At 34.1% G+C, this 16,453-nt stretch overlaps 1 protein-coding gene across 1 annotated transcript in view; it reads right to left on the reverse strand.

Moving 5' to 3' along the window:
* Positions 1–16,090, reverse strand: part of LOC110109349 (lysine-specific demethylase JMJ705) — a 55,782-nt gene extending 39,692 nt beyond the window's left edge. Inside the window, exon 1 of the mRNA XM_020840381.2 lies at positions 15,012–16,090. Coding sequence (XP_020696040.1) covers positions 15,012–15,852 — 841 coding nt within the window. The 5' untranslated portion in view covers positions 15,853–16,090. The remainder of the gene's footprint in view (positions 1–15,011) is intronic.
* Between the last annotated feature and the right edge of the window lie 363 nt (positions 16,091–16,453).

The raw sequence follows: 16,453 nt of genomic DNA on the forward strand, positions 1-16,453 counted from the left end.
GGATGGGGGAGGTGGCCGGCGGGTGAGGGAAGTGGCCGGGGGCTTGGAGTGGACGGATGGGGATCGGATGGGGTGAGCTCGGTATGGAGCTTGGACCGTGAAGTTGAGGGAGGAAGAAAAGATGACAAAACCAAACAACGATATAAGATAAAACGAAATATGTAAAGAGGGTGGTGGATGAAGACGAAAATACAAAGAGAAAACCACGAACCCAGCCGTCTCCAAGGTTGGTGGTCGATTTACGACGCCTCCTATGATAAATGCGCCAGATCTTCTGGCCGATGTCCGCATCAATTTCAGTAGATGTTGTAAGCTTGGACCGTGAAGTTGAGGGAGGAAGAAAAGATGACAAAACCAAACAACGATATAAGATAAAACGAAATATGTAAAGAGGGTGGTGGATGAAGACGAAAATACAAAGAGAAAACCACGAACCCAGCCGTCTCCAAGGTTGGTGGTCGATTTACGACGCCTCCTATGATAAATGCGCCAGATCTTCTGGCCGATGTCCGCATCAATTTCAGTAGATGTTGTAATCATATTAATAAATAACTTAATGTTACATTAGCAATGGTTAATGCAAATTTAAAGTATTTTGGAATAATGGAGAATTGGTTAACCTAATATATGAAAGTGACAACTGAAGTTAATAATAGATCTCAAAAAGGAGATTGGAAGTAAGAATTTATTAAAGCATTATTTATAAGAAAATGGTGAAAGTTAAAAGATGATAATAGTTATATGTTTGTATGTAAATTTAGATTGTAGTAAAGAAGATTATCTTAAGAGTCGAAGATTTCAAAAGAGTTGAAGCCAAAACATTCAAAATGGGTAATTATAGTTGTACATTTATTAAAGCAGCATACCCGTGCATGTTAAATAAAAAATGAAAAAAAAAATAGAAATAGTTGTACATTTATTGTTACATTTAAACGGTGCTCCTATACTAATTGAATTGAAAAAAAAATGATAAAAAATATATATGATATGAAATGTAATTAAAATGTATAAAAATGAATGAAAGAAAGGAAAAATAATATGAAGTATTGTAAATGCTATATGAATGTTTATATAAGTTTTAATATTGTAAAAGAAATGAGAAAAGGAATATGCATTATATTTTGTACATGTTTAGATGTTATATATAGAAAGATTACCCACTGAATTTATATTGTAAGCTCAACCTATTAAACTAATATTTTCAGGTAAGTCTCCAGAGAAATAGAAATGTCTGAAAGGAAGAAGTACTTCTATAGAAAATGGCGTGCAAATGAAAACAGATAATTTATGATTGATGTAAATATTTAGATTGAAAAATGATATCAATAATTTTATAGAAAATTTGTTATAGTGACTCATTAGTTTTATTGAGAAGTTGAATGTCAAATTGTTTATGAAATTGAATGAAATGTTACACCGATCCGACTTTTCATTCATTCCTTGTTAATACAAGTATCTGGGACAGGTCTTGACAAGGTTAACACAAAAGACAGTGAAATTTGAATGGAACAATCAGTGTGAGAAAACTTTACAAATGTTGAAAACTTGTTCAATGATTGTTCTCATGTTAATTATTCCATGAAGTATAATTTCAAATTTTCAGTGATGTCTTGTTGAGGGGATTAAGATGTGAGTTAATGCAGTATGGTAAAGTAGTGTAATATACCTCAATACAGTTAAAATCTCCTGAATGAAATTATCCTACCAATGATTTAGAATTGGCAATAGTGATTTTTTCCACTCAAAATATGGAGGCATTATTTATATGGAGTCAGATGTAAAGTTTATACAAATTATAAAAGTCATATATATATATATATATATATATATAATCAAAAAGAACTCAACTTAAGACAGACGATGGTTCGAGCTCATTAAAAATTATGATTTGGATATACAATACCATCTAAAAAGTTAGATGCGATTCTAGATGCATTAAGTAGAAAGATTTCAAACAATACAAATTAGTTACTCAGCAAGACCAGAAAATTAAGTATTTTTATAAATTAGAGCTTCCAAGAGTGAATCCTAAAAATATTGATAGTTCAGTCAACATTGAAAGATAGAATTGGTAATTATTTATCCCAGGATAGTGATTTTCAGGAAATCATAAATAAGATAAAAAAAGGACAACTGAAAAATTATTTATTCAATGGAGATAAATTGTTAAAATAGAAAGGCAGAATCTATGCTCAAAATATTGATAATTTAAGAGAAGAAATATTACAAAAAAACACATCTCTCTAATTATATCATTCACCCAAATAGCAATAAAATATACCAAGATCTCAAAAGAATATTTGCAAAATTAGTCGCCAAGTGTATCATATGTCAAATGGTTAAGGGAGAATATCAAAAGTTAGGTGGACAGTTGAAACATTTACCAATACTTTAGTAGAAACGAGATGAAATCGAGATGAATTTTGTGATTAAATTACTTTTCAAGATAGAGCCGTGATATTATAAGAGTTATTGTAGATCCATTGTCTAAAACCCAAAAATTCAGGTATGAAAATTTATACTAAAGTTTAAGGAAATTTTTTGTTAATTACTGTAAATTATTAAATTATTAACTTACTATTTATTATTATTAAGTATCAAATCAAAGCAATATTTAAGTATTAACTCAACATTAAATTAAATTAGGCAATTCATTAGCAGTAACTGAATAATACTAAATTAAACTTAAAGTTAAAATTCAAAAGAAGTTATACGTTTTCTTATATTTATTAATCTAAATTTCGGTTGTTGTTGAATTGATGTGGAACATGTCTATTGGAAGAGAAGTTTTTTTTTATTTGGCAGTTAGTGTGTAGTTTGGGCCCCTCTTCGTACCATTTAACGTAAACTAGGTTTCTCACTCATACAAACAGTGAAGAATGGTAGTAAAGCACCGTATAGTGCTGTGAAGAAAAAGAAAGGCTGTAGAGTGGAGTGCGGCTCAGATCAATGCAGGAGATTTTCTGCACAGTGCATAGTGAAGTGTAGAGGGAGGAATCATGTGAAGCCATTATTCAATTGAGATTTTCTGCACAGTGCTCTGTAGAGGGATTCGACATACTGCAAAGAAGGGTTCAGCACAGTGCAAGGAATTTCAGGAAAGGAAAAAGAAAGAGGAATTATTTGGTAAGTAAATTAGTGTTTAATTTCAGCATGATTAGCAATAAATTGTTTGGGTATATTATTAATATATACTGATTATCATAGCAAGACTTGGGAGTGGAATTGCAGTAAAGATATTCTATTAAAATAGAAAAAAAAATTTAAGAAAGGAACAAATTGAGGTAAGCAAGTTAATTTTCTTTAATTGTTTTATAGTATTTTAAATGGTAGTGAAAGTTCTTAAAGAAGATGTCACCAATTGTAGGAATTACTTGAATATATGCAGAATAGAGATTTTGAGGTAATATATTTTATTCAATATAAGTTAATGTTATGCAAAATTAATTGAGCAATAGATTGTGAAATTTATGGAATGTAAAAGAGATTGTTGTAGGTAACTTACAATCGTATAAGAGTAAGAGGTAGATGATTGAAAGAGACAACTCGTTAGGAATGTAAGTTATGTAAATTCTAATCTACAAATGCAAAAAATATTAATTCAAGATTATATAAGATATCACTTGATATATTTGAAGTGATAAATGCATTATGAAGATTCCAATAATAATAATGAGTATACTTCCAAGTTCTTATATATGATCGAGTACTTGTATATATGTATCATTAAAGTTTAAAATAAGATTTATGATAATTATTTTACTGTTTTTTCTAGTTGAAAATAAATTTAAAAGAGCTTATAAAATTTTATGTTGCCAACACATCCTGGTATGTAAGTATAGAAAGAGATAGATTCTTATGAAATTTTGTATATGGCAAGTCGAGTATAAATTACTATGCTGTGAAATATACTTAATATCAAAAATTAGAAAAGATTGACTATAAAATGATGTACAAATTATAATTGCAAGTGGGGCAAAAGGGCCCTATATATGACACTGCATCGTAAGTGGGGCAAAAGGGCCCTAGAGACATGATGCTTGTAGAACAGATGGGGCAAAAGGGACATTTAAAAAGGCAAAAGGAACCTCTATATTATTCAATGACGATAATGTCAGGTTTAATTGGACTCTATTGAACATGCTAATGAAAATTTAACTAGATCTTCAAAATATTAATATTAATATTCAGTATAGATTTCAAAAATAATAAAGGTTAAAGCTAAATATCATTTTATGATGTTGTATCAATAATGTCAAGTTTATTTAATTTATGACGTCAATGGTGCAATTTTTATAATCACACAATAACTGCTATTTCAATTACATAACTTATTGATCCTCATAGTTCACTAGTTTTTTTAATACTGGTTGTTATTATAGGAAAAGAAAAGGAAAAGGTCGGTGCAGAATAAGTTGCACGTTGTTTTATTTTATATACTAGTATTTAGCTCTGTTTGTAAGTCTACAATTGAGGTATGTAGACAATTCGGTAAATACTATTTGGGATATTATTAGTGGTTATGTAAGTATTTATTTAATGTAATTTGAGTTATTAGATGCTTCCGTTTATGTAGTAAATGTGAAGGATAGTGAATGTTTTATCCAAATATTCTCATATAATGAAAAGTATCATATGAAAGACTGAAAATGTTATGTTTATTTTCTGTGACACTATAATACTGGTAAGGGATATAGTGAGGTGTTACAGATTGAATAAGTTTGCTCATTTTTTATCTATCAAATAAATTAATTATGTGAAAAATGATCAAAAGTATATGTTGATAAAATTGTAAGATAACATGAAATGCCAAAATCTATAGTTTTTGGCAGAGATACTAAATTTACCTCTAGATTATTAAAGAAGATTCAAGAAGCATTTGGCACGAGATCAACTTTAAGTACTACATTTCATCCTCAAATAGATGGATAATTAGAAAAGACATTATAAACTTTGGAAGATATACTTTATTTGTGTGTACTACTAGACTTTAATGGAAATTAAAAATCCCATTTAACATTAATGGAATTTGACTATAACAATAACTTTTAATCCAGTATTCAAATGGCACCATATGAAGCTTTTTGTAAGAGAAAATGCATTCTTTATGTAGGATAGAGATAAGCGAAAGCAAAGTGATTAATACTGAATTAGTGGATGATATCACTAATAAATTAAATTAATCATAAACAAAATAAATGTTGTGGAAAATAGACAACAAAATATTATGATACAAAATCTAGATCAGTTGAATTTGAAGTTGGTGAATTTATTTTTATTCAAGTCAAATCAATGAAAAGTGAGCAATAATTTGAAAAGACAGAAAAATTGAACCCATAATTTATTGGATTATTTGAAATTATTAAAAAGATTGGAAATATACCCTATAGATTAGCTCTATCAATACATATGCATATAATACACAATATTTTTATATATCTGCACTTCAAAAATATATATTCGATGACTCTAAAAGAATTTTGTCAGATTCAATTGAGTTAGCATGATTTGAGATATGCTGAGAGTGTGCTGAAATATAAGGTGAAGTGACTCGGGAGTCGAGAGATACAATTTGTATGGATTTTATGGAAATGAGAGCTCAATATCCATATTTATTAAACTAAGATATAATTATTTTCTTTTCAATAAGAAAGGACAATATAAACTTTGTAAAATTTGCTTCGTTTGTGTGTACTGGACTTTAGTGGAAATTAAGAATCATATTTACCATTATTAGAATTTGTTTATAACAATAATTTTCAGTCTAGTACCGAAATGTCACCATATGAGACTCTTTATGAAACAAAATGTATGACACCTTTATGTTGGGTAGAGATAGGAGAAAAAAAAGTGATTGTTTCTAAATTAACAAAAGATACTAAAAAATTTAAATTGATCCAAGACAATTTGAAGTTGTGTACAATAAATAACAAAAATATTATAATGCAAAATGCATGCCAGTTAAATTTGAAGTTGGTGAATTTATTTTAATCAAAGTCAATCCAATGAAATATATATATATATATATATATATATATATATATCAGATAGGTCTCTTAGAATTTTGCTAGATTCAATTGAGTTATAGCCTACTTTGAGATATATAGAAGAGCCTGAGAGAGTATTGGAATATGAGGAGATGCGACTCAGGAATTGGGAGTTGGGAGATACCATTTATACGGATTCTATAAAAGCATGGAATAAAAAGAGAAGTCGCATGGGAAAAGGAATTAGAAATGAGAACTCAATATCCATATTTATTCAATTAAGATAAAATTGTTTTCTTTTCATTTAAATTCGAGGATAAAATTTTTACCAGGGGAGATTGTGAGAGTCAGTTGGACCGGTTCAAACGAACCAACCCAATATTTTCATTAGAAATGTGGAGTGAACAACAGAGGAAGCACGAGCGAGCGAATGGGCAAGTTAGGCGAAATGTGAACGAATCGAAGAAAATAAGCCAAGTCAAAGCATTGTCAATTGCATTCCTAGTGTTCTCCTACTAAACCCTAAACCCTATAACCTAGATAGCATAAGCAGCATTCACAAGCAAATGCGAGCAAGGATAGATGTGACACCTCACATGTGATAAGTTGAGTTTGCTCATGTCAATGGAGTCGAATGTAGGGAAGGAGTATTCACACATAAGAGGAATTTTGTTCGGTATGTTCTCTTGCATTTGGTGAAGTCAAAGGCAGAGGGTTTGCATGTGAAGGAAGAGGTTATGCGGTGGGTTAGTGGCTTTGATTGACTGAAAAGGATGTTCTTCTGGTGTTGTTTAACAAAGATAAAAAGAGATGTTTTCATATTTTGACAGGCAGAGAGGTGAGCTATTCGAGTTTGAGCAGTATAGTGCCCAACATAGTAAACTAGGGAAAGTTCGCTCATCGGGTTACTGTATTGACATGTGAAGGTAAGTAAAAGTTAATATTAACGAAGAATTGTGAGTGAAATTTTATTTGATTATTTTGTATGTTCGAATTCGACACGGAAGAAGAAAGAATAGTTAGCGATATGTAAGATCTCGACTCGACGAGGACGAAAGAAGTAGAAGTAAATAATGCAAGCTATTTAAACATTATTTCAATCTTTTACATGAAATATGTTGGGCAATGCAATTAGAAATGTGGCTTAATAATTTGGCGATGTTTGACGTTGTCTTTCATAATGTTTGATACATCATATGTTGCTTTGGATGATGTTCGAGACATTCAACTTTGAATATGTTCGACTTCTCCAAGGTTAATTTTAATATAAATACTACTAATATTGTTTTGGACAATGGAGAATCGAGTAGTATAGCCGAGGCAAAGGCATTGCAAACAAGTATTCTCTAGGAAAGATTAGGTAAGAATTAAATTTTTAATGAAAAAATAATTTAAATTTAATATTAATGTAATTTTAAACTACCTATGTAAATTGACATAATTACACCCTTGATGGTTAACTGATATTGAACATCACATGTTACTTACATATTTTAGCAAAACTATTTTATATTGTAGTGAAAAGATTAAATTACTTGTATTACAAAACAGTTTACATTAAATGAAATAACATCATGTTGCAATTAATATAAATATGTGAATGAAAATTATGAGAATAAAATATGATATTAAATGAATAGAACTGAATTCAAAAAGGAATATATATGCAAAAGAGTTCACCCCCTTTAACCCCGTTGTAATACTGACTATAATGCATTATACCAGTATAGGATAAATAGAAAAGGAAATGAAAGTTGATCTTAATTGATAGTATTTAGAGGGTGCTCCTAGAATAAATGAACTGTTAAAAGAATAAAATTTAAAAGAAATAGAAATCTTAAAGAATATTTTACCAATCAAGAAATTACATTATTTAGATCAATATTAAATATTTATATGAATATTAAAAAAGCAAGTTTGATAATTTAATTTGACTACTTATATGTATGTTATAATACTATACTATAAAATGTAATTAACCACTGAATTATTATTGAAAACTTAAATCATTAAAATGAATTATTTCAAATAAATCCACTATTGATTAAATGGATTATCGAATATGTCTTATGTACAAAAAAGAGGGTCAACTGAAAATAGATAAGTATTTTATCGTATATTTAAACTGAAAATTTATTTTAGTAGCTCTTAAGTTAAAATTGGATTTTTATTTTGTTGAGCTTATAGTATTATTGAAAGAAATATGAACTCTCTTCAACCATCTTTCCACACCTTGTTAATTCAAGTCTTTGAGCCTGGCCATGACAAGGATTGACCACACATAAGTAGGGTGTGGCGTAGATAGAAAGCTGATAAAGATTTTTTTTTATTATTATTGGGAGATATATGAGCATCATGTCTACATTATCAACTCTGTCAAAAATAACTAACCCTGGATAATACAAAGTGAACAAAGGTTGTGCTTATCATAATGAATTGGTAAGTTTACAAAATGATGATGTTTGGGAATGGAGAAAAAAATTCAAAAGTTTCTGGAACTAAAAATATAAATTACCCCAAATTCAAATGGACATGATTCACGAGTTATGAGCTACAATTCTCATCACATTCATCATCCTAGCCATTAAAATTTGATCAAATAAATCTTTATCATGCCTCTTAAATGGTAATCTAACTCGCTGGTCACCTTAAGTTTAGCTTACTAAGGCTGTAATGAGCTATGTTGTGGAAAATAAAAAGCCTGCTATTCGCATACAGATGGACAAGCTACTTGTTAAGTGTGGTATCCCTGATCGCGAAGCCATGGTGATGGATAGGTTGCACAAGTGGTCTAGAGTGGTTCTGATTCATTAAAATATTGTTAAGGCCGTTTTCCAAAAGGAAATTGAAAATCAATGCATAAGAAAAAGAAGCCTTAGTCTACATCTTTCTCCCAAAAAATCGAATCACAAACTTCACTCGCTCAGCATTAATAAAGTGTATGTTTAGGAAAACTATTTAAAATGATCATCATTTTAATTACAATCCAGTTTATTTCACTTGTTAATTCAACCTCTTAGTGCATGAGCTCACATCCATGTAATAAGCCTTATAGCACATTCGAACAATACCGACCTTTTAACTAATTGATTACATGGTAAAAACTTCTTTGTGAAGCTTTAAAGGGTTGACCAGAATCTTAGTTCTCGTGAGACATCCTCATGCAAGATCACCATCATCAACATGATCTTTTACTGCAATCAAACATCTTGTGGATAACATTTATGCTACAGCGGTTCCATAGACACATAAGACATCATTTTTTATATTCTCAATGGCCTCCCAACCAACTATCTAGCCTTAAGACTTCAATTATAATCAAGCTTACACCAATTAGACTTGACGACCTCTACTCCCTTCTCTGCAGTGTAGAAGTGAACCTTGCTACTGATGCCGCTAAGGAACTACACATTACTGATCCTACATCTGCTCAAGATAACCACTTCGCTCTGACTTCCACTAGAGGTCATGGACGTGGACACTTCTCCCGTGCTCGTGGACGCTCCAGTTTTTATTCTCCATCCAGATTTTCCACATCTTCCTCTCCTACGTTGCATACAAAACCACGCCTCATCTTCTTGTAGACTGCAAAATTTGTGGCAAATGAGGACACACTGCTTTCAACTATTGGCATCATGCCAATCTTCAATTAACTACCATGGCTTCTCACACCAATCAAGCTATACTTGCTGAAACAACCTCCATCAATCCCTAGTACCTGGATAGAGGAGTCACTGCACATTTAATGCTAAATATACAATCTCTTAAGAAACCTTCAACACATCAAGGCTCGGATCAAGTATTGCCTGAGAATGGAACTACTCTACCAATTTAGAACACAGGAAAAGGCTCCAACTCCATTGCGTATGCTTTCTCCCCTATTCTACATGTTCCAAATATTTCACACAAGCTTCTCTCTATATTTAAACTTACATATGATAACAATTGTTCCATTTCATTTGGCAACTCCAGCTATCCACTTAAGGATCAAACGAGTCATCGTATCCTTCTCCAGGGGTCCTACCATAATGGTCTCTATCCGCTCTTGACCATTTTACAGACTTCCACCTCTCCTACAAATGTTTCTTCAACGCTTCTATATTCTTCTCCACACTTTGGCACCGTCGCCTAAGTCATCCGAATTTTTTCACCCTTGTTATCTCAAAACATTTTCCTCAACTATGTATTTATTCATTCTTCTTTTTTTTTAATTCTTATGCTTTAGAGTCATAAATTAGCTTTCAATGAATCAACTACTTGTATTTCTTCTCCAGTAGAACTTATACACGAAGATGTTTGGGACCCTCTCCCATCATATCAAACAATGGTTATCAATTTTAATTACTATTTGTTGATGATTTCTCCTGCTATTCTTCGATATACCTCCTAAAAAATAAATCTAAAACACCATAAATTCATTATATTCAAAACTCTTTTTGATAAACAACTAAACCCTACCAATACACAAACTTCATATTGATATTGGTGGGGAGTTTCTTAATAACGCACTTCAATCCTTCTTAATACATCATGGCATCCACCACTAATACACCTGTCCATATACACCACAGCAAAAACACTGCCGAACAAAAACACTTCTATCTCTTAGAAACTATTCACGCACTTCTATTTCAAGCCCAACTACCTCCACATTTCTTGGTTGATATTGTACTCACTGTTGCATATCTCATCAACAAATTACCATCCCCTACCACCTCTTATATCTCCTCCTCCCACATATAATGATTTTCATGTTTTCTACTGTCGTTGCTACTCCTGACTCAAACCATACTCTCCCCATAAATTAGCACCCCGCTCCTCTTAATGTGTTTTTCTTGTTTATGCTACCAATCAAAAAGGCTATAAATGCTACAACCCCACCTCCGGTCGAATTATCATTTCACGACACATCCATTTTGATGAATCTACTACTACACACTTCCCTCCATTCTCAACTTTTACAGCATCATCCATTTCTTCCTCTCCACCGATTTCTTTTACCCCCACCATAAATACTCTACCCTCAACCTTCACTAAACAGCCCTCAAGCATATATTCAACCAACTCCCCAACCATTCTATCTCCACCCATTTCTCACGTCTCTATATCCTCTTGAACTCCAGTTTCAACCCCCTCCTCCAACCCCTCCTCTCCTATCCTCTCCAACATCTTATGGTCACTCGGTTACAAACAGGATCTCTCAAACCTTGACACGTCTTTGATCTTCATACCTTTCTATAATCCACTCCAACATGTTTTTCTGCAGCTATCAAACTCCCTGAGTAGCGCAAAGCTTTATCCAACAAATTCCATGCTCTTCATCACAAGGCACTTGAACTTTGATTCCACCTCAATCGCACTTCAAAGTAGTTGGTTGTAAATGCATATTTAAACTGAAGCACAACTCCGATGGTTCCATTGGCAGCCAAAAAATTAGACTCGTTGCTCAAGATTATAAACAGGAATACGACATTGATTATCTTAAAAAGTTTAGCCTGATTGCCAAATCTCCAACTATTAAAATGTTCCATACAATTACTTTACATTTCAACTAGTCAATTTTGCAACTAGATGTGGCTAATGCTTTTTCTCCATGGTGAACTCAATGAGATCGTTTATATGTCTCAACCACAAGGTTCTCAAGACGAAAAACATTCTAATCGTGTTTGTTTGCCGAAGAATGCTCTCTATGATCTAGCAGGCACCTTGATAGTGGTTTGCTACTCTTTCATCCTACCTCACTACCCACGATTTTCATTCCAACTCCACGATTACTCCCAAATTATCCTGCATTACAAAACCAATTCAGCAAACCTTCCCTTTTTTGCCAAATATCAAGAGCTCTACAATATCTTTCTTCCACCCGACCTGACATAAGTTTTGTTGTAAATAAATTATGTCAACACATGCATCAACCACTCGATTTTCACTTCCAACTACTTAAATGCATCCTTCGTTATTTGCAATCAAAAAGGAGATTTAAAGCTAATAGGCTTCTTTGACTTAGAATGGGCTACTGATTCTCAAGATCATAAATCCACTACAGGTTATTGCATCTATTTTGGCAAAACTCTTATCTTTTAGCATGTAAATAAATAACCAAAGTTGCCTGCTCATCCATAGAAGCTGAATATCGATCCCTTGCAGCAACTACAACTGACATCATTTGGCTCTGTCGGCTTTGTTAGGACTTCTACATCACATTGGACACCACTCTACTTTTTTGCAACAACATTTAAACAATGTCCATTTCCAGCAATCAAGTTTTTCATGCCCATACAAAACATATGGAGATTGATCATCACTTCATCCGTGAAAACATCAACAACACAATTATAATTGTACAACACATCTCAACAACAAACCATTTTGCCGATTTCTTCACTAAAGCTTTACCTCCCTCTCCATTCACCTATCTATGCGACAAGTTGACAGTGTGCTCTCCCCCTCAAATTGAGGGGAGGTGATAAAGCTACCTGCCTACTTCTGCACCTTCTCTCCACTTCTCACTATAATTTCTTTTCAGCAGCTTTTCAGATGCTTTGCAGCCAGTAACACCTGCTTCTATATCCACACCATTGATCAGGATTCTTCCAAAAGGCAATATAGTACTAATGCTTTAGCTAACACTCATCTATATAAACTTGTAACAGTATGATAGAAAGTTAACTATGAATATAAGAAAAATACTTTCTTTACACAGTTCTCTGTTTTCGTTTCTGCTTTATCTTCTGTTGCTTGCTTACTTTCCATTGGCAGCTTTTCTCTATTCCCTTGTGTGAACCGAATACAGCAGCTTTCTTCACATTTTTCAGTTTGTAATTATTTATTTTGTCATTGTTCACATTACTTGCATCACCATTTGAGTGATGAGTTTTAATAGTTCTTGGTTTCTTTATAGGCATTACAGAAGTTTGGTGTAAGGATACTAGATTACACAAAGTGATGTAGCACATGGAATAACGAATGCAAATAATGAAGTAAATACTAGATAAATGAGTAACAAGCAAGCAAATACAAACTAATCTCTTATTTTATGTTTATCTTTGTAATGATAGGATTATGTTAACTATGTTGATGTAATTTTATCTTTGGCACATTTGAAATCTTTGAATTTATGAAATTCAAATTTTAAAATTCAAACTTTTGAGAGGAAATTGTTGCATTTCAATTTAAGAAGGGTCAACTTTTTAATTTAGATTATAAATTCCCTTCAAGAGTAGGCGACCACCTCCTTGGAGTGAGGAGGTGCTTCTCTTCACTAAAAGATGCTTAAAACTATCCAAGCACCCTTTCAATCAAAACCAACCATAACTCCTTCCTTTATTTAATTTCAGATTCTCATGGTTGTAAGTCTTTATAAATACAAAGGTATCATGGAAAAAAGGGATTGATGACATTTTGAATAAATTGAGTGCCTACTCTTGAGGTATCAAGGCTTCGTGGACAAAATATAAGCTATGTTTTTTTTGTTTGCGGCATTCCCGTATATTGTTTCTTTGATGGGTAGAATGGGTTATTTTTTGTGTATTTTAAATTCAAATGACTTATTCTCTATTATTTCAATCATATCACCTCTCACAAACATCTATAAACATTATCCCAAGGTTCCAACCTTTCATGCAGAGGTATGGACCCTCCTTAGCCATATACACTTCTTCTACCCCTAGTTTGAGGTGATCCACCTTTACAAGCCCCTAAACCCTAAACATATATTTCATGAATGCCATAACACTGATTATTCATAGTTTACCCTAACCATTTCAATCTACTCCAACACTTAGAAGAACCTCTGACCTTCTCCACTAATTTCTTAACCTCAACAAAGGGGATCTCAGGTTTTTAGCCTAACATAAGGGGTAAACTCCCAACACCTCAAACCATCACCACCTATTTGCATCTAGACACATCCTAAAGATTTCTACTTATGCTTATTTTTCATTGTGAATTTTGATTAATATGAATAAAAGCCTTCCCACTTCTCTTACTTCTCTCTTAACACACCCTTTCTCACTCTAGCTCACAATTGCCACTCTTCAATTGCATGTACAAGGAAGATCAAGAGCCACTCCTTAATTGCATGTACAAGGAAGATCAATAGCCACTCCGTAACAATTACTCCATCACCTTCTACTATATAAACAATTGCATATATTTTGTTTATTATTAAGAGATCATTATCTCAAACATTGGCTTTTCATTAATTTTCTCCCAATAGAATATGGTCAGCATATTGTTAAGGAATAGAAAGCATACAAGGATACTCCATATTTACAGCGGGTAAAAGTGCCCATAAAGATGGAAACTATCATTCTACATATGCGCCAAATTCCAAATTCAGAAGTCATCTGGTTTTACCAAATGATGTAAAAGCCTCTAGCTCCAGATGCTCGTAGTGTAATGGAAAAAAAAACCAAACAACACTCCGTCTTTTGTCTTCTTCATGCATTCAATCATCCAAAAGAATGATGGACAATATTTCAAAAAAATAATGTCAAAAGAAAACAACAGAATGAAAAAAACAGTACATTAACTCTGATAAGGCACATTCTACGCCAACTAGAAGAATGCAACATAAAAGGCATATTTAATTTCAGGACAAAGGAAAAAAGTCATGGAAGTAAAACCGACCAAAGCAAGAACATCCCTATTCCAGCTAAGACATTTGAAGTTATCTTCTGTTTAGGGGCAGGACAATCATTTTGTAGCTAAGAGAGAAGCAAGCAGAGCATCTGACCGGAAATCATCCTTAGACACTACATTCAAATCCAATCTCCCACCAAAGCTGTTTGTTTGCATCATTTTAGAAATGTGAAGCTTCCCAATCAAACCTAGCAAGGCCCTCAATAACAGAAAAAATTATATAGCTGCTCCTTAATAAAGGGAGAATATAACAGCAATACAAGAGAGAATTACAACTGAAATGGGAAAAACAAACAAACAAACAAAAGACTCAAATATGCTGCAGGATAGAAATGCAGGCTCAAGAAAACCAAAACGTGCAGAACCCAAATATGTACTTACTCAAAGGGTTCACCTCCCCGCCATAGCCATGTATCCTGACGACCTCCTCAAACGCCAGGGCCGCATCCCTTGGCACTCCATACCAAGTCTTACCCGCCCCCATATGCAAATAATTCAAGCTATGCAAGTCGTGATCCTCAACGTGCCAAGCAAACCAGCTAAAAAGCATGGCCACATACACCATGGGCGATGTCACACCCGGGATCTCCTCTCTCATAAACCGCAGCAGCGACCCCTTCGCCCTCGCCACTCCCCTCATATTCCACGCAGTTTCTCCCACATTTTCAGCAGCCGTCATATCCATCTCGCCCTCCCTCAGCTCCGCAAATCCGGAGCCAGGCATGTCATTCGCGTACTCGACTGAGGAGGGCTTGTCGGCGGCCGTCTTCCAGAAGAGCGATTCGACCTCGATGGGACAAAGTGAGGTAGAAGACCTGTTCTTCTTACGGGATTTGCGGAGGTGGGCACGCTCGAAGCTACGTGCTTTGGTCTCGAATTGGGAGAGAGTATATCGGCAGCCACTCTGCCAAACTGATTTCTGGACAGGGCGCGGGCGGCGCGGGCAAAAGCCGATCTGCTGTTGGCGAGTGGTGAATGTGGGGTCGCCAGAGGGCGAACGAGAGGAAAAGGACAGGTTGAGGTTGGCGACGGCGGTGGTCTTGGGAGCTGCGGGGACAGGGGGGACAATCTTGCAGATGCCGTAGCGGGAGGCCTCCTGCTCGATCTTGAGGATGTAAGCGATGGGGTCCTGGAACTCTACTAGGGTTGGGCGGTACTCCGGGGCAAGGGGGAGGGTCTTGAGCCATGGGAGGACCTCCGATAAAGAAGGGTCCGGCGCCATTGTGGAAAGAAGAGGATTTCCTCATCCGGAGCTAAGCATGGCGACGAAATGGGATAGTAGATTCTACTACTGCAGCTCTCTCTCTTGCTCTTTCTTTCGGCTATTTTTGCTGCTAATTAGAAGATTCTCTTGCACTCCTCGCTTACGGTCACTGTCTCTCTCTTTCCTCTGCCCCCTCTGTTTTGATATCAATGGGGGAAAATGGCAGAGTAGAGAAAAGTTGAGACTTTGGGAGTGAGAGTGGAATGCGAGGGGTTTATTTTATGTAACTGGGAGGGAAATCCGAGTGGGTTGGTAGAACCATAGAACCAAAGCTGGAGAGCACTCCGGGCGCGGGCCGGCCCAGATAAGGTCTACATTTTCCTGGACCAGGTCTAAGAGTAGTATGATGTTAAATATTTATTTAGGCTTTTTTTTTTATGTCTTTCATATTACTTCTTAGGGCATCTTCCACCAAAAAATTTATTTTCTACTCTAACATGCAGTAAAACTTCAAAATACTGTAATTCATTTACAATCAAACTACATTTCTTTCTTTCTTTGTGTGCTTCCTGTGAAGGTAATCATCTCTCTTTTCTTTCGCGCGCTCTTTTTTTTTTCG

Source organism: Dendrobium catenatum, unplaced genomic scaffold, assembly GCF_001605985.2.
Source record: "Dendrobium catenatum unplaced genomic scaffold, ASM160598v2 fragScaff_scaffold_1579, whole genome shotgun sequence".
NCBI lineage: Eukaryota > Viridiplantae > Streptophyta > Magnoliopsida > Asparagales > Orchidaceae > Dendrobium > Dendrobium catenatum.